Source organism: Propithecus coquereli, unplaced genomic scaffold, assembly GCF_000956105.1.
Source record: "Propithecus coquereli isolate 6110/MARCELLA unplaced genomic scaffold, Pcoq_1.0 Scaffold477, whole genome shotgun sequence".
Lineage (NCBI taxonomy): Eukaryota > Metazoa > Chordata > Mammalia > Primates > Indriidae > Propithecus > Propithecus coquereli.
In genome coordinates, this window is record NW_012150585.1 from 184,497 (window position 1) to 208,029 (window position 23,533).

Sequence of the window (23,533 nt, forward strand, 5' to 3'; positions counted from 1 at the left end):
GGAGTGACCTAGGGACCCCCAAGGTCATGGGCTGCCAGCGGTCTTCCCTATGCACAAAACTACCCGAAAAACAAAGCTCATTTCAGCAGGGAGAGACCAAGGAATACATCCAGCTACAGCTATGGGGTTCACCTGTGAGGAGCACTTGCATACAGACTTTATGGCATGAAATCCAGGACAGTTATTACTCGTGCCAACCATGGCAGAGATTTACCAACCCACCCCCGCCTTCCTTTGGCAGATATGAGACTGGCATTTGCCTCACCCCAAATCTTGGTCTGGAGCCAACCTCTGCCCTTCCCATTTCCACTGCTGTCTAGGGAAAGGGAGTGAGCCGGGCTCCCCAGGGACACCCGGCTGTCCACCTGCCTCAGTTATCTGCTGCAGGAGTCCTACCGGCTACCCGGCTAGGGGAGAGAGGGAAGGAGTTGATGCCCCCTGCCCCGGCCACCACTCGGTCTACTTAGTGTTACACAGTCTAAGCCAGTTGGCTTGGCCAAACATGTGGCCGGTTAATACACTGGTTCAGGACGGAATCTGATGATATATTTTGAGGTGGGGGCAGGAGGAGGAAGGTAGAGGCCGTGCAGAAAAAAAAGAAGAGGTTTATTGAGCACCAGCTATGTTCTGGCTACTTTACATGCATTATCTTCTTTAATCTCATTTCATAGCTGGTGAAAAGGAGGCTCAGAGAAGCACAAAGTCACATGGCCAGTAAGTGCAGAGCCAGGATGTGAATGAAGGGTTTGCCTTGACTTCAAACTTCCAGCAGTCCAGCAGGTCACAATCTTCTTTATTTTTCCTTATACTCCAATATATAAAATGGATAAAAGCTCCCGGTGCAAGAATTGGGGTGGAGGGTGCTTGAGGCTCTGCCCACTGGCCCTCCCCTCTCTACCTCCACCCATCCCCTGCGGCCCTACCTAACCCCTCAGACCTGCACACCACATCCTTTGGAAACCTCTTAGGCTCTGGTGGACCAGGGCCCTCCTGCATCAGCAGATGTGCATAAAAATACTCTCAAAGGGCCAGGCGTGGTGGCTCACGCCTGTAATCCTAGCAATTTGGCAGACCGAGATGGGAGGATCGCTTGAGCCCAGGAGTTCAAGACCAGCCTAAGCAAGAGCAAGACCCTGTCTCTACAGAAAAATAGAAAAATTAGCTGGGCGTCATGGCGCACACGTGTATTCCCAGCTACTTGGGAGTCTGAGGCAGGAGGATTGCCTTAGCCCAGGAGTTCGAGGTTGCAGTGAGCTGTGATGATGCCACTGCACACTAGCCAGGGTGGCAGAGCAAGACTTTATCTCAAAAGAAAAGAATAGAAAAGAAAAGAAAAAAACTCCGGAAGTCCTTGGAGCTGCACCTGCCGTGGTAGGATTCACTCGGGACCCTGGAAATGCAGGGAAAAAACACCCCTGTGGCCACACTCCCACTGCAGCTCCCAGCTGGCTCCCTGGGAGGGAGTGCCCAGCTCTCTTGAAGTGTGTGCTCCCCAAGCATCACTCCAAACTCTGGACACACCCTTCCCTCTGTGACCACAGTGCCCATATTCCGCTGCTGTCCACCACCCCCGAGCCACCTCACATGGCTGAAGCTGCCCTAACAAAGGAGAAATAGGAAGCTGGGGCTGTTCCTCTAATCTCTCAGAGGCCACAACCCCTCCCTAGCTGGACGTCAACAAACTGGGAGGGTGGAAGAGCATTCTCCTCCCTTCATGCCCCATCCCATCAGCTGCTGCCTCACCAGCTACTGACTGCAGCCCTGAGCACCCAGCTCCCTCCACTCTGGGGTGCACCCACCAGAAGAAGGCTAACGTAGACCTTGGATTCTTATAGCTGGTGTGCCCCTCTCTTCACCCTCTTCTTTTTCAGCACAAGAGGAACAACCCCACACCCCAAGTTTGGTCTGCCTTAAGGCACCTCTGCCCATTGCCACCCATCCTACCCCCAAAGCCCCAGTGTCGGTCGCTGTCTGCCCCTGGATAGGGGAGGGGTGAGCTCCAGGGCTGCCTTGCCAGATGGCGAACTCAGAGCTGAGTCCCTGAAGGCCTAAAACTCAGACACAGAAGCACTACCAACACCAGTTCTTCTCCTGCTCCTGCCCTGCCCCCATTCCATGCAAGGAGAAGGCCACCGCCTGGCTGCTACTGAGGCCGAGATCGAGATGCTACTCACAGAGGGCATGGCTCTTGGCCTGGCTAGGTGAGCGTGCAAATCCACATGCAAATTACATGCAAATCCAAGGCCTGCCCTTGGGTTCCTGGCACCCTGCCACCTCTGCTGCCTGTAACTTGCCCTATTCAGGCACCTGGGTACCCGCTAGAATCTACTGGGCTAGGTACGCGCTGAGAAAGCACTTTGGGAACTGGGGGCTCTTCCTCTTGATTGCTTCAAATGTACCCAAGAAAACGTCTTCTCTAAGATCATGTGAGTCCCAGCCTGAGACTCATATCCCCCCCAAAAAAGCTCTCTGAACATCTGCCCTCCCCACTCCTCATCCACAAATAAAATCCTTCACCAGCCAGTGCAGGAGATCAAACAAGTAACATGGATGGAAATCCTAAGACATGGAGAAAGTAAGGAAGGCTTGAGGTCTGCACCCCTCTGTCAAAGGCTAACAGCCCATGAGGTGCTCCAGGCAGACTTCCACCCTCTCTCTGGGGGCTCCCAGCCTGCTCTCCAGGGGCATGCTTCTTTAGCAAGCTAGCAGGGGCCCAAACCCCTGTTCCCTTGCCCACCTCCTCCCCGTTCCTCAGCCTAAGAAAACTAAGCTGCTCCAGCCAGTCCCCTGGGACCTGCTCAACTTAAGTACCGCCTTTGGGTCAACTGCTTACTTGCTTTCTGTTCCTAATTGAGCTCCCCATTCTGCCACAGAAATATATTAAAGGCAGCTCGCTTTGATGCCCAGAAAAACGAAGCATCAGAAAGGTTTGTCGAGCATCACGGCAATTCCATTTTCCCTCATGTTCTTCTAGCAACCAGGGCTTCTCTGCCCACTCGCCCCCACCCCCATATTCACTGGCCCTTCGCCTGCCTTCTCTAAGTTGTGTTTGCCATTTCAAGATTTTAAAAACACATTTCCCCAGTAACCCCCCCCCCTTTTTTTAATTAGACACTGAACAGGGTGTTAGAGATTTTCTTAATGGCCTGACGAAGGCTTTTAATTTGGTCTTCTCAAGAGAGAAGAACCATGAGTCCCCATCGGAGAGGTTGGGGTGGAAAATGAAAAAAAATCAATGCAACCCATTATTTTGGCTTTTAGAAAACAGGAATTTTAGTGCCGGGGAAGCTTGTTCTTTTACACAGTAAAAATGCAAATGCAGGCAACACAGATGCTGGCGCGCTGGATGGAACAAGGAGAGCGCCTCGCTGGGGTTCATCCGGCTGCCCAAACCTGGATTTGTTTTGGCAATAATAAGGCGGTTATTGGAGACTCGATAACCGATTATTAAAACACCTTCCCAGTTTAGTTCTGGGGAATCGGTCTTGAGCTCAGGCTTCATCAAAAAAAGATATTTTGAGAGGAATGGAAATAACAGAAGCTTAAAACACATTCAATAACTGCTTAATTCCATCCAGAGGACGCTCCATCTCATCCTGTTTTCTTCTCCCTCTCCCTGCCTCCTCCAGCTCCTCACAGATGGACGTACAAATTATTGCAAGAGGATATTGTTTTCTGTAACAGGCTCGAACATTCACATTTACATTTTCCTTGGTGCCGCGGGGGTGACTGGCAACGGGAGAGAAAATACACCAAACCCCATCTTTCTTGCGCTCTCTCCTCATCACATCTTCCCCAAGCCGCCTCCGCCACCCCCCTTCCAAGCCACCCCAAGCAGAACAGGCCCCGGGGACCAGCCTGGCACCTAAGACCCAATTAAGGCACCAAGGGAAAGAAAGGCCTGTCTGGCAGGCGCCCTGGCGCCCAACAGACTCTCGAGCCCGTGAATTGCAGGGGCACCAGGGCTCTGCAGACCCAAAGGCGACCGAGGGGCGGCCACACTGGGCACCTCCAGCCTACCCACAAGCCCAAGGCCACTGGCAACTTGCTTCTCAAGTTGGAAAGGATTTTGCCCCTCTGGCTGTCCTGTCGCCTTCTGGGCCTCTTCCACCCCCACCCCCATCTGCTCCCTCCCTATCAAATAGCTTGGGCTTCATTTATTAATGCCAGGCTCCTGGAGGGGGGAGGGGAGCCGCCTTCAGGTATTTGCTGAGAGGCCTCCTCCACTCCTGGGGAATGGGCTGTTCTGGAAGAGGTCTCCAGAGAGTGGAAGGGGGGACGGTTGGAGGGGGAGCGTGTTGAGGACAAAGCTGGGCAAGAGTGTGGCAGCAGCTCTGGCCCGTGCTTTCTCCCCAGACAAAATGGGAGAGGGGTGGGGGGTGGAGAGAGAGCTATTGAGAGAGAAAGCCGCTCCTCACCTTATGTATTTTTAATATTAATGTAATTAAAGCTGTGAGCCCAGCCAGCCTGCGGGGGCGGAGGGAAGCAGGAAGAGCCTGGGGAGAGGGAGACTGGGGGGTGGGGGCTTGAACAGGAGGCAGGCTTCTGCCCTGCTAAGGTGGGAGGATGAAGGGGTGTGACGCCGGGGCAAGGGGTTAAACAACTGAGCCCAGCCTTGGTGTGTTACCTAGTGGACCCCACTGGGTCTGAGAAACTCAACTACTTTGTCCACAATTCCGAGGCCACCCCTTGTCCCGCATCCTGATCTCTCAGCAAAGGCAGCAACACCCTGGCCTTCAGTCTGGCTTTGACCCGGCGGTATCTACAAATAAGGGTTACCCTCCTCCCCGCAGTCCTCCATATATTGCAGTCCGCTCCGGCTCCTGCGGAAGGTTGCAGACTCCAGACCCCTGGGGCTTGGGCAGGGCGGGACTGGACCCCTCCCCAGGCGCCAATCCTCTGCTGGATTGCCCTTCCTCATAGCCTAGGGGTCAAGACTTGCTGCTCTGCCAGGGCAATCGCCCGGACATAGAGGGGAAGAGGCCGCCCCTAGGGCGCGAAGGAGAAAAGTTAGAGGGCTGCACAGGTAAAGCTGAGCTTGTTTGAGCGTGTGTGCTCTGTCGCGCAAGGGCGCAGAGTTCGGCCGCCTCATCTCCCGCCATCTGCGCGCCCCGGGGCACGTCCTCTGCGATCGCCTGGAAGCCCGACCGCCAGCGCCAGCCTGGTTCCGACTCGGTGCCCAGGTGGCTTCGGTCGGAAGTGTCTGCCCTCTTCCCACCTCCCAGTCCCAGCTACCTTGCGGATCAGGTGCGCAGCGCCCCAGCTGCAGGTCTGGACATGCCGGACACCTGGACCCGCCCCTAGCAACCCCTTCTCTCCGGAAAAAGGGACACGCCCCCCAGCCCGAAGACTTGTCCCCAGGTCCGGCTGGCCAGGCGCGGAAGCGGAGAATCTCGCACCTTGGGGCGCGCTGCCCGAGGTGGCCGCGGTGGCGCAGCGAAACCAGGGCTAGCGCCTGGGGCAGAGGGGTGGGGTGGAGGAGGGTGACCTCGGGGTTTAGAGAATAAACTTGCTACCCGAGGGACCCCCAGCTGTCAGGACCCCCAGCTATCCCCGCCCTGCATCCAGCCAACGCTCGGATAAGCGCCATGCAGTGCGCCCGCATCCGTGCCAGGGCGGGGGTCCGAGGCGGTCGAGGGGCGCGCAGAGGTAGAGGGGGAGTAACCGCCGAGTCCGAGCCTCGAACAAGCGAGGACTCCTAGGTGAAGAGTCACGGCCTGAGGACCCATCGACTCGGAGGGTACTCCGGGTCCCAGCGCCACCAAGCCGCAGGAAGCGGGCAAGGGGCTGGGGGAGGGGTCCAGGGTAGAACTGCGGCCCGGTATGGAGCAGGGAGGTGAGGGGCTCCTTCGCCACCACCCCTAAGGGCGCACCCCATAACGGCAGGCGCGGGTGGCTGGCTCAGCGGTCCCGGGCTGACTCTCGCTCGGCCCCTCTCCGGTGCTTGCCCCACCCCTCTGCGCCCGACCCGGGCCGTGCACAGGGGTCAGTGCCCCGGGCACTTGGAGTGCTCCGGGCACCTCGCCTCGCCTCCAGCCGCGCGCACCCCGGCCCCGCCGCCTCCACCGCCCAGCCGCCCGCGCAGGTCTCACCTTTGTGTAAAGAGTCCAGGAGCAGGAGGAAAGTTACCAGCCACATGCCATAAAGAGGCCCTATTCTCCGGGGAGGTGGTCCTGTGGCCGGCCGTGCGGCAGCGCCTCTCCCCCGCTCAGCGCGCTCCCAGCCGCCCGCACTCCGCGCCCCGCTCTCTCTGCTCCTCAGCCCAGCGCTCGGCGGCGGCGGCGGCTCCTCCCTCCTCGGCTCCCCGGCTCCTGTCATCCGCGGGGCTGGGCTAGGCGGCCGCTCTCCCCGCCCCCCCGCGGCACCCCGGGTGGTGATAGCAGCGCCGGCCCTGAGCCCTGACTGCCCCCAGCCCCACAAGCCCAGAGACGGGGGCGGGGCCCAGACCAGACGGCCCCGATCCGGCTTCGCTGTCTGAGAGGCGAGGGGTCCCTGTCCCCCACCGGCTTGGAGCTGTGGTCGCACACAGGCATGTGTCATACATGTGCCAACAGCCCGCCATGCTCGGGCCAAGGACGCCCCGTTTCTACTGGCTCAATAACCTGGGGCACATGCTTCCAACACTTTCAGACTCAGTTTACCCTCTGGGATGGGGGACCGTGGGTGCTCTGGGTAAAATCAAGACTAAGATCTTTCCGTGCCTGGTGCTACTCCCCACCCAAAGCTCGTAGCTGCATGCCCTTCCGACTTCTCCTTGCTTCTGCAAGCCTGCCTTCTGCAGAGCCCCAACGGAGTGCAGCCACCTCCCAGCACTCTGTCCGAATTTTCCTCAGCACTTGGCACGTTGTGACTATTTAAACAATTATGTGCAGTCAACAGTTTAATGTAGCTATACCTATGCAGCTTCCTCCTTATCTTCAGCTACCCACCTCCCATAGCTTTCTCGCCCAGCAGAAATTGTTTTATTCCTTACACGAGTCTACATAAAGCTGGCATTGAGTAGGACTTGAATGAAGGCATCTTCTCATTTACAAAATGAACCTTGAGCGCCTGCTGTGTGCCACACACTGTGTTAGGAGCTGAAGGCACAGGCATGGCTGAGCCAGGTCTGCTGTGACAAGGTGGATACGCTTGGAAAGCTCTCCTTTTGTCTTACTTCCAAAATAAGGGGCCACAGAGAATCCAGAACAGGGATCCACGGTAGCCCTGAGAATGGACTAGAAGCCAAGACGGGACCTTCCCTTCTGCAGGGTCCTGGAGGTCGCCTTGGATGTGCCCTGGCCACTTGGCTCTACCTGGGCACCTGCGAGGTGTGGAGTGTGACGGGTGGAGGGAGGTAGAGAGGCTGCTGATTAGCTCCACTTGACAGAAGAAGAAAAGTTTCTCCTCCAGAATGTCTGGCCTAAGTTCAAGCAGGAGAACTGGGACTCCTCATTCCCAGGTTTTGCCAAAATATCCCTTGGAATTTTAACTAAATTTTGAAAAGCGTGCATTTGCTTTTTTTATATGTTAAAATATACATAACAGAACATGTACCATTTTAACCGTCTTAAGTGTACTATTCAGTGGCCTTAAATACATTCACAATCTTGTGCAAGCGTCACCACTCATCATTTCCAAAACTTTTTCATCATCCCAAACAGAAACTCTGCACCCATTAAACAATAACTCCCCACTCCCCCCTGCTCCCCCGCCAGTTCCTAGAAACCATCATTCCACTTTCTGTCTCTATGAATTTGCCTATTCTGGGTAGCTTATGTAAGTGTAATCATATAGTATTTGTCCTTTTGTGTCTGGCTTATTGCATTTAATGTTTTCAAGGTCCAACCATGTTGTAGCATGTGTCGGAATTTTATTCCTTTTTGTGGTTGAATAATATTCCACCCTATTTATATCTACATTTTGTTCATCCATTCATCTGTCAATGAACATTTGAGTTGCTTCCACCTTTTGGCTATTGCAAATAATGCTGCTATCGATATGGGTGTACAAATATCTCTTTGCATGCCTGCTATCAATTCTTTCGAATTATGTACCCAGAAGTGGAATTGCTGGATCGTTTGGTAATTTTATGTTTAACTTTTTGAGGAATTGCCAGGAGCATTTACTTTTTTTGTATAGTACTTCAAGAGTTTAAAGGGCTCTCACCTGCAGTTGCTCTGTGTAATCCCCACACTATCCTTTGAAATTTTATCAGCCCCCTTTTAAAACAGGTGAGAAAGTTGAGGCTTAGCTTGTTCAAGGTCACTGAGTTTGTATCAAAAGCAAGACTGGAACCCAGGTCTCCTAAATCCAGAGCAGCACTGCTGGCTCCCTGGGTGGCTCCATGATGCCAAATCACCACTCTGAAATGCTTTTTCATGAGATGTTTCATCATTCCAAGACAGGCATAGAACAAACAGATTGCAAGGGATGTTTGAGATGACCCGGCCCAATCTTCTGCTTTTCAGATGAGGAAACTGAGGCCCAAAGTGGGGAAGCCACGGGCCTGCCCGAGGTCCTGCAGGGAGTGACAGAGGCCATGCATTTCCAGTCTCCTGGCTTAGCTCCCTTCCCCCACCACCCTCAGCCTGCTGAGCTCATTCTTCCATCATGCCCCTTCCCTTCTAAAGGAGACGGTCATTGAGAGGAATCCAGTTATTTAAAACTAAGCCTATTGACCCGGAGCACCTGGTCAGGCCATGCCTAAAATAAACCGCTAAGTCAGACAGGATGAAAGGGTCTGCTGTCTGCTGGGGAGGTGGCGTGGAGTGGGTCTGGGGGGTTCAGCACAGCTGCTCCAGCTCCATGCCCCCCCCATATGCTGAAGGTAAAGGAGGACACTCCTTTCTCATGCACCTGAAGTACCTCCTATAACCTGAGTGTCCCTTTTATGCAGATTACATGTGGGGACCTTTAAGGGACCACAACCTGTGTTACCTGAAGGGTAAGGTCTTTCATTGTGTCGGTGACTACAGTCTGGAGGCTTATGTGGGAATAGAGGGGGAGGGCAGGTGGGGAGGGCAGGCTTGGGGACTCCTTCTAGCAAAAGGAGGCTTTATAATGTCAGAGTTAGGAACTTGGCTTCAGAATGACAGAGAGCTGAGTTCTCAGCCCAACTCTGCCCCTTACCAGCTGTGTGCCTTGGGAAATTTGTGTGTGCCGAGCCACAGTTCCCTGACCTGTAAAGTGGAGGCAGCCCCGGCATCAACCTCAGAAAGTCATAGTGAGGGTTAAATAAGGCAAGCCCGGTGGCTGGCACATAGCAAGCGCAGGTAAACATCGCTCACAGTATTGGCTTTGCTCACAAGGACCTTGACCTGTGGGGCTTGGGAGGAGGGAACAGTGCTACTGGGAGGATGTTGGGATGACATCCTGTGCTCCATGCTGTGACAAGGCCAGAGCTAAGGAGTGGGGAATCCAGGCAAGAGGCGGCAGAAACACGGAAGGTGCGCTTTGAGGCAGGAAGACCGCTAACAAGAGAAGGACCCGAAAACAGACAGTCCTTATGCTTTTTGCATTCTCCATTTCCTAGATTTTGTTCCTCCTTAGTATTTGGGAAAATATCTTTGAAAATGACAGGTTGGCTCAGACATGTTCAGAAGCCTCCTCTTCAACAGGAGTTGTGGGGTGGGGAGCTTGCGTGACAGTCAGCAAGAATCCTCTCGAGGGAACACCAAGGGAAAAAGGAACCTCGAGGGAAGAGAGTCGGGAGGATTGTCCCCCCCCCCCAACACCCACCCACCTTAAACCCTGCCGTTCCCTCCACAGCTGACGTTTTGGAGGGGCTGTGTTTTATTTTGATAAAAGGGACAGTTCCTTCACAGTCCCAATTGGATGGAAACCCTCACACCCACACACAAATACATGCACACCAAAGTGAGAACAAACACAGTTGCCCAGGCAAACACTCCCGTATACAGGTAAACATAAACACTTAATGACAGGCACACCTGCGCTTAAATGCAATTTGAACACAATCCAAAAATTCTGCACCAGCACCTATGCATATGCTCTAATCTTTTTTCTATTCCTCAGATTTGTGGAATTCATTTCTAGTAGGGACACAGCCATCCACTTAAAAGCAGTGATTAATTTCAATATTTTGTTGTATCAGAACACTAGGTGATGATTTGGTGTTGTTTTTTTTTTTTTTGCTTTTGTGTTTGTGTTTTTTACCAATGCTGGTTGAAGCAGCTACATGAAGTCACTGGGAGGTGAGCCCTTTCCAATTCAGGTTAATCATGGATATTTAGGGGGTATTATTTTGCCATGTTATATTAAGGCTAGAGCCATCATGAGAAATAACAGATGTTTTTATTGTTTCACTCAAACAATAAGCTTATATATTTTGAAGACTTTTCTTCAAAAACAATGGCATATAATTATTTTAACAAAGCCTTCATATGTGCTCTGAAATTCTTTGACGATTTGAGTATGAATATGCTTTTCATAAAAGCAATCAATACTGACAGGTCAATCTTAAAAACTTAACATTTGAGGTTATATAGCTAATTCAAGATTGACCTTGTTAATACTCATTGATTGGGGGAGGAAAAAAGCAAGGATTTGCCTGCTTTTTTCTTTGATTTGTAATTGATTTTAACATTATAGAAAGAGTCCTGGACTACAAATCAAAAATCCCAGGTTCTAGTGTTATCTCTGTCACTGTAGCCAACTGCATGGTCTTAGACAAGTCACTTTGCCTTTCCCAGTTTCTTCACCAGAGAAATGATAGTGTTGGACTAAACTGATCACCAAGGTCCCTTCCTAACACCAAGGACAAGGCAAACACAGCAAATATGCACATGCCCCAGTCCTACTGGACTTAAGTGTTATCCATAGATATACACATGTTCTCTAATGCAGGCAAAGAAACAGGAATACAAATGTTTATGCATAGACACAAACAAACAAGCAAAAAACCTTACACAAAATAACCAGTTTTTGATTCAAATGCATACACATGTATCTAAAATACTTCTGTCTTCTTGAGATGGGATGAATTGCTACGATTCATAGACTATGATGCCTATATACGAAAGTAGTATCATTAAGTTTACCCACGTGCTCCTTAAACCAAAATTCTCTCTGCTTAGCCCAGAGGTATCTTTGCCTCTTATCCTCTCAGCATTTTGGATTGTATTATAACATCATGGTTCTGCACTCACGAGAGCAAAGGGTACAAAGCCCTGAGGGAGGTGGGGTCTCTGGGGTCCCACGGCCCTTGTTCAGGACACTGTCTTAGCAGTGACCCCAGGATGGTTGGTCAGGGGCCGTGAAAGCCACCAACAAGGCGGGAATCCCCTGAGCAATGATGGCCCCTCTCCAGCTGTTCTTTCTCAGCTCACAACTCTGAAATTGCCAAGTAGCCAACCCAGAGAGGTTCCACAAAGTCCAAATTCTATGGAGCTGAAGTCCCACTTCTCTCTAGGGGCGGGGGCGGGGGTGGGGTGGAAGGCATATAAACGAACAGAGATAGAAAAAAAGGAGAGCTCAGAGAGTGGAGCTAAATTCTCAGGCTTCCCAAGTCTTCCTACATTTCTTCTGGCCCATGAGACACTCAGAAATGTGCTCAAGTTTTATGTAAGTATCCTCTATGCTGGAAACCGTCCACCTTTCTCAAGTACCCAGTGTCCCCTTCTTTACCTGTTAAGGCTGCTCACTCGGCAAGCTCTGGCCAGGCATGCTCAGCTGTCCCTGACCAGGCCTCCCCGGGGCTTCAGCTGCCCCAGACATCTACCTGGCCTGTGGCTCTCCTCCCTTTGTCTTGAACTGTGGCTATTTGTGCACGTCTGATTTGTCTCCTCTTCTAGACACTGGGCTCCTAACCCATTCGGTTTGTACCTGCAGGCCCAAGCCTGGTGCCTCCTTGCACTAGGGGAGTACTCAGTAAATGTTGATTTAGTGACTAGACGGGCTCATTCTCACAAGGTTGCCAGTACCTGATTACAGCCTCACGTGTCATGCCTTCCAGAGGGATGTCCTTTAACGGGGACCAAAGCCTTAAGCTTTGTTTCTGGCCTCTAAGGGTGAGCACTTGGCAGAACGTGGGAGCCTGCAGGAATATTGACCCCTGAAACCGAAGAAGTCTTGGCAAACACCTGCTCAGCCCGCATCACTGCTGTCCTCACGGTCATTGCCATGGCCACGTATGGCAGTGCTATTGGGTTCCAAAGCCTTCACGCTTTCTTTCGTTTCTGATCCTCACCAAAAATGGACAGATGGGGCCAGAATTGTTTTGCTCGTTATACAGGTGAAGAAACTGAAGCTCAGAGGGGTTTGTGATGTGCCCAGAGGGAGAAGTATAGTAGCTCAAGCTTCAGAGTCCTTCAGGTCCCCAGTGATGTGTTCACATGATCAGATGTTGAAAAATTCGTGCAATAATATAGCTTAACCAAAAGCAGTTGCGGCTGCTACTCTTTTCTGCTCTGACTTTCCAGTGGGTTCGGTGACCATTTCGGGATCTGCCTCAGGCTTGGGCTTGATGGGATGTGTCGATGTGGTTCACGGGCAGTACACGGCTCCCAGCGACGCTCCTGCTGCCCAACGAGCCGACCCACTAGGCTTCGTGACACAGCATTTCGGGGCCAGAAGTTGTATCGCCGTATGACTGTGGCTCCAGGTGCCTGCACCAGAGATGTGTGTTGGGGGGAGGAGACACGAGGTTTGAAATGTATAGAACCCGAAGCTAGTCTGTGTAAAATCGTGAGCAGCAGTTACATAAAAAAACCTTTTTTTTTAATTTTTAAAGCATTGTAGAGGTGTGTCAGGCAGTTAGTTAATACAAACATGTTATCTGTCCAGGTTTTGTGATGTTTGTAGTATCTGTCAGTTCTTCCAAGATTTGGAATTTGTTGCAATTTCTTCTTATGATTCTAAATTAAGAATCACATTTGTATCTAATTTTGTATTGTTTTCATAATTTTGTATTGTTTTCCTTAAAGAGGCTCCCCCTAAATGGTCTGAGCTTCAGGCCCTGCCAAACCTGAACTCGGCCCAGGAGCTCTCCTCAAGCCACGGAGCGGGGCCCAGGACCAGGTTACCTGGATTCTGGCCAGGGCCCCTCCCTTGCCTCCGAGGTCTTGAGTCTGCATGTAAATCGTGTATTTGTACAGTGCTATGCACACAGAAGGGACTTAAAAGTGCCACGGCCCTCTTGAAGAGTTTTTCCTCCCCAGAGAAGAGGAAGTCAAGGCCCACGACCCTGGTGGTGACCTTGACTTGGATGATGAAAGTCCTCTTTCTAGAAAATCTGGCCACTTCACCCTGGGCCGGACCTGCCAGTCTACACACCGGAGTGTCTCAGGATGGAAGGCAGCTTAGTGCCGTCCTAGTCCCCTCTGCTGTCTCTCTGTAGGACAACATCCCTCCTGCCACTGTGACAGGCTGCCAGCGTGGAGGACTGGGGCACTCCTCAAAGCCCAGGAATCGCTAGAAGACACCAGTAAGCCCCTCTAGCCACTCTGAGTGACAGAACTGTGCAGCCCTCAAATTCCACCTGCTGAGGGTCAAAGTCACAGCACCAGGGGCTCCCTAGTGGTGAGTGGAACGCTGTTTGGGACAGCAAAGGTGGACACCGCACCTGGCCCCATCTCATACCCACCGTCTCTCTCTGTACCACCCGGACAGGCACTAACTCAGTCTCTGCTGAATGCTACCAATGACAGGGGCTCCGTCCCCACACAGAAGTTTATCCTAATTTCAATCGTGTACACACGCTTCTTTATGGAGCCCAAATCTGCCTTAGCCCTCTGGAGTGTATAGGATGTGCCTGATCTCCGCCAGATGATGGCTTCTCAAATGTTTGAGGACAGCTGCTGCAGGCCCCCCAAGCCTTACTTTTGCCAGGATCCATAGCCTATTTCTGTTAGTCTTTCCTTTTCTGACATAATTTCTAGACCCTTCATTATGCTGGTTTCCCTTTTTGCGTATACGCAACTTTAATAACATGTCTCTTAAAACAGAACAAACCCAATAATGCAGCTAAGGTCCGAGTAGCCCCAAGCACAGGACTATCACCCCCTTGATAGGTATCTGACCTTCTGTTCCTGTTGCCCAATATTTTATTGGCCTTTTGGGCTGACATGCCAATAAATCTGGACCCCCTTCCCATGAGCTGCTACTGAATCAGTCTCCTCAGCCCTGTAATGCTGATGTAGATTATTTGGGAGGGGGGAGCATGATAGATACATCACGTATTGAACATTGGGAGACGGGGTGCTGCCTGGGTCAAACGGCACCACTTACGCACAGTGGGTGACACTCTGGATGCCATCCGAAGTCCTAGCTCAGCCCCAGGGAGGGTGGCAGAGCTCAGACAAGAATGCAGCAACAAGCAGCAAGAGGTCCCCATTTCAGGCGACAGTGGCATTGAAAGCCTAATATCTTTAGCAAACTTTATTTTTAACAAACCCGGTTGAAAACGTGAAAAAATCTAATATGGTGTTTTGCCGATGTTTCATGAGAAGGTGATAGGTGATGTGCAAAAATTAATTTATGGCCAAATAGGTTTGGAAAACACTGGAATAACCGAAGACAAATAGGTTTCTTTCAGTGCAGGACTTCCCAGTGCCTTTAACATGCTGGTGGGCATTGCAAAGCTCTAAGTGGCGGGTACAGTATGAGGTATTTGGGGATCCATTTACCAAGGTTCCTGGTGTAAAAACTGTTCTTTCACTGTTTCCGGCCCACACTTGACCAGTGGAAGCACATCTGGTCAGTTTATTCATTCTTTTGAAAATTTTTTTCCCAGCCCCTGTGTAAAAAAACTCCTGGATTCTGGAGAAGTCTAGCATGGGGTCCCTGCGCTTGGGAAGCTTACACTCCCGATGGGAGGATGTTTAAACAGCAACATCGGGAGGCCCACATGCTCAGAGTTAGCAGGTGAGAGCAGGAGGGCACCTAGAGCGCATCTCCTGCAGGCACTTTGTACCGCTGAGGAGGAAACAGTGGCCAGGCGGGCGAAGGCCATCCCAGGTCACCTGCCTGTGAGGGACAGGCAGGGCTAAGGTCCAGGGCTTCTGACCACCAGGCCTGCCCTCTGTAAGTGGCACTGATGGCCCAGGCCATGTTGTCCTTAGTCTCTTGCCCAGGCACTGTCTGCCTTGCTCGCCCCTCCAGCCTCAGTGCCCAGGGTGGTGCTGGGCCCGGGGCTGGTCTCCAAGAAGTATTTGTTGAATGAAGCTGTGAAAGCCTGATTGGGTTGGATGACGTTTTAAATGTCATCTGGGGCTGAGGTTTGATGGGTCTGTGAAGAGAGCTGCTTAAGCCCAGAGACAGGCGTGGTCAGCATAAACCAAGGTAGGATGAGAGTTGGGCTTGAGTCTCGGGATAGGCAGAGTGACAGGGAAAAGGACATAGTAGGTGTCAGGACAAGGGCCTCCCTGCGGGGTTTCAGGAAAGCCTGGCTCTACGGAGTGCGTCTACCTATCGGAGACACCCTCACACCTGGACACTTGGTGGTTCTGGGCTCTGTCTTGAAACCTGGACTCATCAGTTACAACCTGGAGCTGAACTAGATTGTCCAATTGTTTGTCTAAATGAACCAAAGTAGCTTCTTCTTTTGGCAAATTGTCAGCAGAGCTGTGGACTCCTACTAATAACGATTATTGTAATTGAGCACCGACTGGGAGTCCAGTACTGTGCTAAATACTTTAGATGCATAATCTCAGTTAATCCTCAAAACAACGCTATAACACAGGTATGATTATTATCATCCCCATTTTACAGATAATAAAACCGAGAAATTAACTCACTTGTCCAACTCACACAGCTAGTAAGCGTTAGATGCTGAAGCTTTGAGCTGAGCAGTCTGACTTCAGAGTCTTCATTCTTTGCGTTGACATTGGTGGTGTTTCTGCTGTTACATTTTTTAAAAGGTTCAGATGGAAAATTTCAAATACATACAAAAGTAGAGAGAATAGTATAACGAATTGCCAAGTATCCATTCCCCAGCTGCGATAATAGTTGTCTCATGGCCAATCTTGTTTCATCGACACCCCCTGCATGCTCCCCTCCCATCACCATGAATTTTTTTGAAACAAATAATTTTATCCATTGATCTTTCAGTGTGCATCTCTAAAAGATAAGGCCAAATCTTCGTTCTCAAGCACAGTACTTTATGCCCACCTGACTGAGAAGTACCCTAGACCCCAGGTCTACCCCCAACCACCAGATTTCAGGCTAGCCACTGCCCCGAATAGCTGAGCCTGTGGGCACAGAGGCAACTGGCTCATGGGGCAGCCTGTCCCCAGCCCTCACCGCACAGCCTGGCCAAATGGCCTCTCTGAGCTTCCTAGGAGTGTCTTCCTGTAGCTGGAGCCCCTGCCGTAAGTCTAGCTCCTCTGGAGTTGGGGAACAACAGGATGTGGTGGTCTTCTGCCTGGGGGGGTTGTTGACACAAGGAAAAGTCTTTCCTCACAAACCCCCCGCCATGCCCCAAATCCCAGTTCCTCCTTCGGGACAATTTAGAGGGGTCCCCTCCGCCTGGAAGGGAATGACGCCCCACTCTGCCCAGTCTAAGAGCAAGAAGTATGTAGGAGATGGAGCTGAAGCACCTGGAGTCAGAGATTCACTGTGCCTCTCGTGAGATGTCTCGTGAGAGAGATGTCTCAAGTGAGATCACGTCTCACTTTTTGCATCTGTGGAAATTGGAATTTAACACCTGTCTTGCAATGTGACCGCGAATGTCCAAGAAGATGGGCAAGTTTTTCTCTCCAGAGTCGTTTTTTCTAGAGGAGGACGCAGTACTTGTTTCGACCAGCAGGTGTCGCCCAAAGACTGAGTCGCGGAAAGCTGTGGGAGGGGTCGGGGTGTACTCCATCGAGAGGATTCTCTTTCAACACTAAATCCAGCTGGACTTGGAGCAAGTGGAAGAAAGTTCGGACTGTAGGATTTCTCTTTGGAAAAGTCAGTCTGGGTCTGACTCTATTCAAATTTAACAAGTGGAGCTTTGCAACCTTCAAAGTATGTTCACATGAAGACCCCACAGCAAGACAGACATCAATACTCCCGTTTTACAGATGAGAAAACTGAGTTCAGAAGGCAAGTGACCTGCTAAAGATTACGCAGTCACTAAATGTCAGAGCCACTAAATGACAGAATATGCCATCAAAAGCCTTCTGATTCCATATTCTGGGCACTCTGCCAAGACATATCCCTATAGACCAAACGTTTGGGAGGAGACCCGGGACTGTGGTGGTCCTTGCCCCTTTGAGAAAAGGTAAAAGGTACAGGGTCTCCCAGAGACCCTGACATGTGACATGTCCTCTGAGAGCATCTCCCATCTCTGGGTCTCAGCGGCTCCCAAACTCAACTACACAATTAGACACACACACACACACACACACACACACACACATACAGGTGAGGAGAGGGAGAGAGATCCCAGGCTCCAGAATCAGAAATCTGTATTTTATAATTCTCAGGTATTTGGATGTCAGCAGCCTAGCATGGGTCTTGGGACTGGCATTTGGGAAGCCCTGGACTAGAAGATCTGCTATGGCTTTGTGTTCTGTAGTTTTACAACCAGTCTCCATGTAAGCTTGTCAAAGCATCCAATGCAATGCCTGGTACGTATTCGATATTCGATAAAAATTTGCCGAATGACTGGAAAACATACAGTCACCAACTCAGTGGAAACCTCGGTTAACATTGCTTCATCCTTCAATTAAAACTCACTTTATATTTTTGGAGCACTTGATGGCTTGCATATCTTTCTTGTCTACACACGTGATCTCATTCAATTTCTTTAATGAGTTGGTATTATAATTCCCATCTTACAGATAAGGAAACTGAGGTTCCGAGACTCTCAGGGACTAGCCCAGTGCTGCCCAGCTGGTCAGCAGCAGAACCGAGCTCACCCCCAAGTCTGTCCCCCACTCCGGCAGCCCTGCACTGCACGATTCCTGCTTCATATCCCTTCACTGTGAGGTCTGAGAGGAGGGGAAATAGATCTAGAAGAGAGTGAATCTTCAAAAACTGTTGGGGAGTGCCCCTAATTTGGGAAAGGTGACCTCAGGAGCTTGTCCAGAGACCTCAGGATCAGGAGAAGTCTTGCCTCATTTCGTAAAGGGGCCCAATGCAGAGCTCCAGGGTGGCATGGGTAGGTCCCACTCAGATGGCCTGAAAGTCAGCTGCCATATCGTCACTGCTGGAAAAGGCAGTCTGAGAAGGCCAGCGCTCTTCCCTGCCCCGCCTGGCCCCCGGGCATGGCTCTGCTCTCTGGAGAGGACATCCCACCACCTCGGCCACTGCTGGGCATGTTTCTGCTGTCCTCTGCGAACCTCCACGCCCAGGCCTCCACGCAGGGAATCTGGTTGTCTGCCTCCCTCTAGTGCCACGAGAAGGGACGGTGGCACCACAGGCTGCCATGCAGCACAACAGAGCGGCCAGCCCAGCTCAAGTCCTCAACCACACGGGGCCTGCCCTTCACCCCAAGCTGCATCTCACAGGCGAAGCTGGGGTCTGAGCTCACCTCCTGCCCTAGCCTGTGTCCACACCGGCCTCTGAGAACTGCCGGAAGGGACGGGCGGAGTCTTCCAATCCGGGCCCCTCATTCTCAGAGCGGGGTGCTGAGCCCAGAAAGGGGTCTCCCGCAAGGCAGGGGGAGCCCGACTGTTTCCCAGGTCTCCAGATGCCAGGGCCACCCTATTGCACCCTCCCTGGCTCCTGGGTTGCTCTGCTCCTCTGCAGCCCAACACAGCCAGCGACACACACACACTCACACACGCTCACAAACGCACTCACAGACACATGCTCTTACACACACACATACACTCACACATACACACTTGCACACTCACATGCACATTCACACACTCACATACACACTGTCACAGACAAATACACAGGGGAAACCTATAACCAAGAAATTTTTTTCACAAATCCTCCCTGGTCCCAGCACAGTGGCCATGGACCACCCTCCGCCGGCCTCAAGGGAAACGGGGTGCCCACGGCCAGGCTGGCAGAGGGCCCAGGAGGTGGGACTTTCCCGAGGCTGAGCCAGACAAGTGTACGGCGCGGCTCAAATGGCGCTAAGGAGTGCGTGGGGCTGGGGCTGGGGCTGCGCCAGCCTCTCCCTGGACCTGGCCAGTCTGAGAACACCGTGTCCCGGAAGAAGGCACTGACAGAATTTTCCAGACCTTGGAGCCCTGAGGGAACGGGGCTTCGACGACTGGCAGGGCCCAGGATAGCGAGCAGCACCAAGTGTTGGCGCTAAAAAGAGCTTAGTGATAAGAATCCTAACAGCCGCCGTCCGTAGAGGGCTGGCTTCGAGCGAGGAACCTCCACATGTCAGAAATTGTTTCTCCATTTGGGGAAACTAAGGCTCAGGGTGAACATGCCTATAGCCACATAGTTCATACTTGGGTAATCCAGGGCTCAATCCCGGTCTGCTGATTCCAAAACCTGTGACCTTAACTGCGATGCCAAGGAAGAAATGACGGCTGCCACTGGCATCCCAAATATCCCTCACCTCAAGTGAGCGTGCACACCACCAGCAATACCCCAGCCACCCGCTCAGACTTCAGCCCCCACCAACTCCCCTTGCTCCTAGGGAGCTAGTCCAGCTGTTGGTATCATCATTCATTCATTCTTCTACTCAGCCAGTTATGCATTCATTCAACAAACATTTACTCAGCATGTACTTCCTGGAACAGGGCTAGGCAGTGGGAATTGCTGGGCCAACTATCAGACGCAATCGCTGCCCTCATGTAGCATGTAGGGGTGCTCGGACAGGGGGAGATGCTCAGAACTCAGGAGATGCGGGGTCCTTTGGCAGGTGCCCAGGGTGCTGGAGAGGGTGGCTCAGGAAGGGTCCTGGGATAGCAGAAGCCCAGCTGGGCCCATCCCACTCCTGCTCCCCAGGCAGCATCTTGGGGCTCGAGGCTACTCCTGGATGATTTTATTGACTATGTCGGGAGCATATGGTCCTCGGACATGCGACCCAAAGTGGTATTTACTTCAGAGCTGGGGACACGGGGTTCCTGGGCAGGCTGGTCTGGCATGCCCGCGGTTACTGACTGACGGGCCTTTCAGGAAACAAAGACCACAAGAGAATTCAACGAGCTCCTGGCTGCGGGCCAAGCCAGCCTCATCTCCCTGGCTTTGTCGAGTGTGTCTTTTTGTCTGCTTTACCACTTGCCAGGAGCCTCCGTGCTCACTGCTAGGAGGAAGCGAGTGTGTATTTGTGGTGTGTGTGCATGCTAAGTCCAGAGACAGACAAGGGCCTTCCCAAGGTCACACAGCAGGCCCAGGACAAAGCTGGCCACTAAGCCAGTTGTCCACTTTCTACAGCGTGGTCTGCCCAGAGCTGCAGGCAGATGCTGCCCCAGCTCGGAATCTCCCCTCTTCTACCTTCCCCTGCCTGCTCACCTGAGGAATTCCCCTCAGTGACACCAAAGAAGCCCTTGGGAAAGCAACAGTGAGAATTTCTTGGAAAGGAAGCCAGGTATAGAGGTCTAGAGACAATAGCAGCCTGCAGTGACTGAAGGCCTCCTGGGGTGGGGGGACTATGGGTGTCGCTCAGGGTCAGAGCAGGCAGCCCAGCAAGCCCTGAAAAATAAGTCTACCAAATCAAGGCTTGGGGAGCTGCCCAGAATGTAGCTAGTTCCAGTCCCTTCCAGGCATGAGGTCCATTCATACCCCCTCACCCCATCTCTAGTTACCACCTTCCTTGTCCATCTGGTGTCGGGACGAAGCTCACTCAGTGCACCAAGGTTCAAAGTTCTAAAGGGGATTTCCTTCCAAGCCCTCAATCGCTCAACTGCAAGCAACACAAAGTGTCCCCGGCCTGGCAGCCTGCTCCTGCAGCCAGAGCCTGGGAGGGGGCACTGAGCCTGAGCCCTGGGTTTCTTCCAAAGCCGGGACACTCAGGCACCGCCCTGACTCTCCCAGTGCAGCCCCTGGCTCGGTGCTGCCCCCGCCATGCCCCAGACTGCGGCTGCTGTGGCCCTGCATCCATCTTCCCGGCCAGCGACTCCCTGCCACAACAGGGCCAAGTGACTGTGGCATTTGCTTCTGATCTCCCCTGGCCAAGCGCTTGTAAGGCAGTCAGTGAAGAAAGAACAGGTGCTTGGTGAGACACAGATTAAACCGCCCCCCTCCCCATCCAGAGGCCCCTGCTGATCTGTAGTTCAGCGCTTAGCTGCCTGGGCCACGGGTCAACAAGGAAGTGATTCATCTCCCTGCCTGCTGCCCAGGAGCAGGAAGAGAAGGCCTAGGGGAAGACTCAACACCTCCCTGCCCTGGGCCCTTCTTGAGCACAGCAACCCCAGCCCCACCGCACTCCACCCCACCCCCGTGCCCGGGGAGTCTGCACCCTTCGCTAGAGGTAGGACCAGCAGAGATACTCAGGGTGGGTTCCTTGGGGGCCACCTCCTTGCCCCTTGAACCAGAAAGAGTTCAGGATTGCTGGAGTGTGGCAGGGTGGGGATCTCCCCTAAGGTCCCAAAACATTTAGAAAAATCGGAGGCCCATGCCAGATCTCACTCTGGACAGAGCAGCCTGCAGGAGCCAGAGATCATCCAGTCCCAGCCTGTAGTTCCTCTCATCGGCAAACCAAGTCCAAGAAGGAGAGGCCCTGCCCCAGGCCACCCAGCCAGGGAGTGCCAGCCAGAACCGAGAGAAGACCTCCTGCTCCAGCGCCCACTAGGTTCTCTCTCTGCCCTCCCTGTGAGTTCCTCACCCCCGGAGCTAGGCAGAAGCTGGGGGGCGGGGTTGGGCAGTGGGCTCTCAAGCTCAGGATGGGGCAGGGCTGGCTGCTGGGCCCACCAGCTAATGATTCTGCCCCTGCCCCCCAAGGCCTCGTGCCTGGCTCTTCCTGTCCCTGGATGCTGCGAGGAACGGCCAGGGCCCTGCTGGCTCAGGCAAAGCCTCTTGGCCCCACTGCCCAAGGCCAGCACCTTTGGATCTTTGGAGCCTTGACAGCACTTTCTCAGGGGGCTGGGTGAGGCTGCCGCTGGTGCAGGGCAGAGCTGCCCGCCCCCTCCCCAGACCATGCAGGCAAGTCGAGTGTCCCTTGGGCCCTCAACAGTTCCCCCTGCCTGCTGTCCCCTGCCCGACTTAGGCATGCTCTTCAACGAGGCTGGGACCTTTATCTTCAGCTCCACATGACGTTCCCCTGTGGACAGGCGACAACCACCGATGCCCCCTCATTCAGCCAGACTCTGCAGCTGGGCCTGATTGAGAAGAGCTCCGCAGGCAGCTGACCTCTTTCCCTTCCCACCCCACAGACGTCGCTGCTCATGGGTTCTGCCCATAGCCTTGGTTCACTCAAACTCCAGAGTTAGAGGCTTCCTGGTCACCCCAGGTTCTGGGGAAATGTGCAGATCATCTATGGTCTCTGCCTTCTGGAAGGAGTGAAGGCTCAAGACCCCACAGCCACGAATGGCCCCAGAGCGGGGCAAGTGCTGTACCTGGGGGACGTGCAAGCGGAGTGAGAAGAGCTCGCGGCTTTCCCGGGAAAGGCCACGGGACAGACCACGCAGGGGCCCCTCCCCCTGCAAAGGTGAGTTGAAAGCTCCGCGAAAGGGCTCTGGGAATCAGCCGCACGCTCCCCCCGGTGGCCACGGGGAGAACTGCGCCCTCAGACCGAGGCTGTTGCGTGGAAGCTGTGTGGTTGAGAGTGAGTGGTCCAATCGCCTCCCGGACCGGGCTGTTCTTTGTGACTTAATAGCGGTCTGCAATGTGAAAAATCCCAAAGTGAAGTGAAAGTTCAGCCACTCCCAGCCCCTGTGACCTTCCTGGAGAGGGAGGGGAAAATGTTCACGAGAGTCCTGGCTAGGGAGCAGGTCCCAGAGCCCAGAATGTCACCCGAGCAGGGGTTTGTCGAGCGTCCGCCTGCATGCGCCCACCCCAAGGTTCATATGCAACAGGTCCGGGGGGCTCTGGGTATCAGGTGGACCCGGTGAAGCCTCACGTCTCACAAGGAGGGAGGCTTGCGGCAGGGTTAGAGGGGAAGTGGCTCAGGCGGGATCCCGTCCTCTCCAGAGTGGCTGGGATTCCCCTCCGCGTGGGGCAGGCTCAATAGAACATTCTAGAATCATGACTCCCCTCCACTTCTCTTACTTCTCCCCAAGTGGACCACAGGCTTGGAATACCCCTCTTGCTATCTGCCTTGCTGCTACACCCAAGAGGCTTTGGGGAGCCCACCCCCTCCAGAAAGCCCCCTGGCCGCACCTGGCCCATTCTCGCACGTTTCTCCCACCGTCGTGGAAGAGCTCAAGTGTGTGCCCCTGTCTCCTGCATGGAAATGCTGAATCCTACTTCAGGGTTTGGCCCAACACGTTTTACTTGTCACCAATGAGCCAGCATTCAGAGTGGGGAGTCACGAGGACCGTGGTGCTGAGCTGCAAGCTGCCAGGCCCTCCCCTGTGTGGCTGCTGGTCTCCTCTGCGGCTTCTCCCCCAACCGCAGCCCTTCTCGTTCCCCACAGCTCTCCAAGCCACAGGCGGGAGTGGGGAGTCCGCCTTCCCCCACCCTCCCCGGGTGTCCGTGTGGTGGGAGGAGCCTGCAGCGGGAGCCAGAGAGCTGGGCTCTAGCTCTGGCCTGG

The 23,533-nt window shown here is 53.2% G+C and overlaps 1 protein-coding gene across 1 annotated transcript in view; it reads right to left on the reverse strand.

Moving 5' to 3' along the window:
* The window catches only part of LOC105819196 (Down syndrome cell adhesion molecule-like protein 1), a gene marked incomplete at its 3' end in the record, with an annotated part of 37,884 nt that extends 31,566 nt beyond the window's left edge, over positions 1-6,318 (reverse strand). The window contains exon 1 of the mRNA XM_012655384.1: positions 6,093-6,318. Coding sequence (XP_012510838.1) covers positions 6,093-6,318 — 226 coding nt within the window. The remainder of the gene's footprint in view (positions 1-6,092) is intronic.
* Between the last annotated feature and the right edge of the window lie 17,215 nt (positions 6,319-23,533).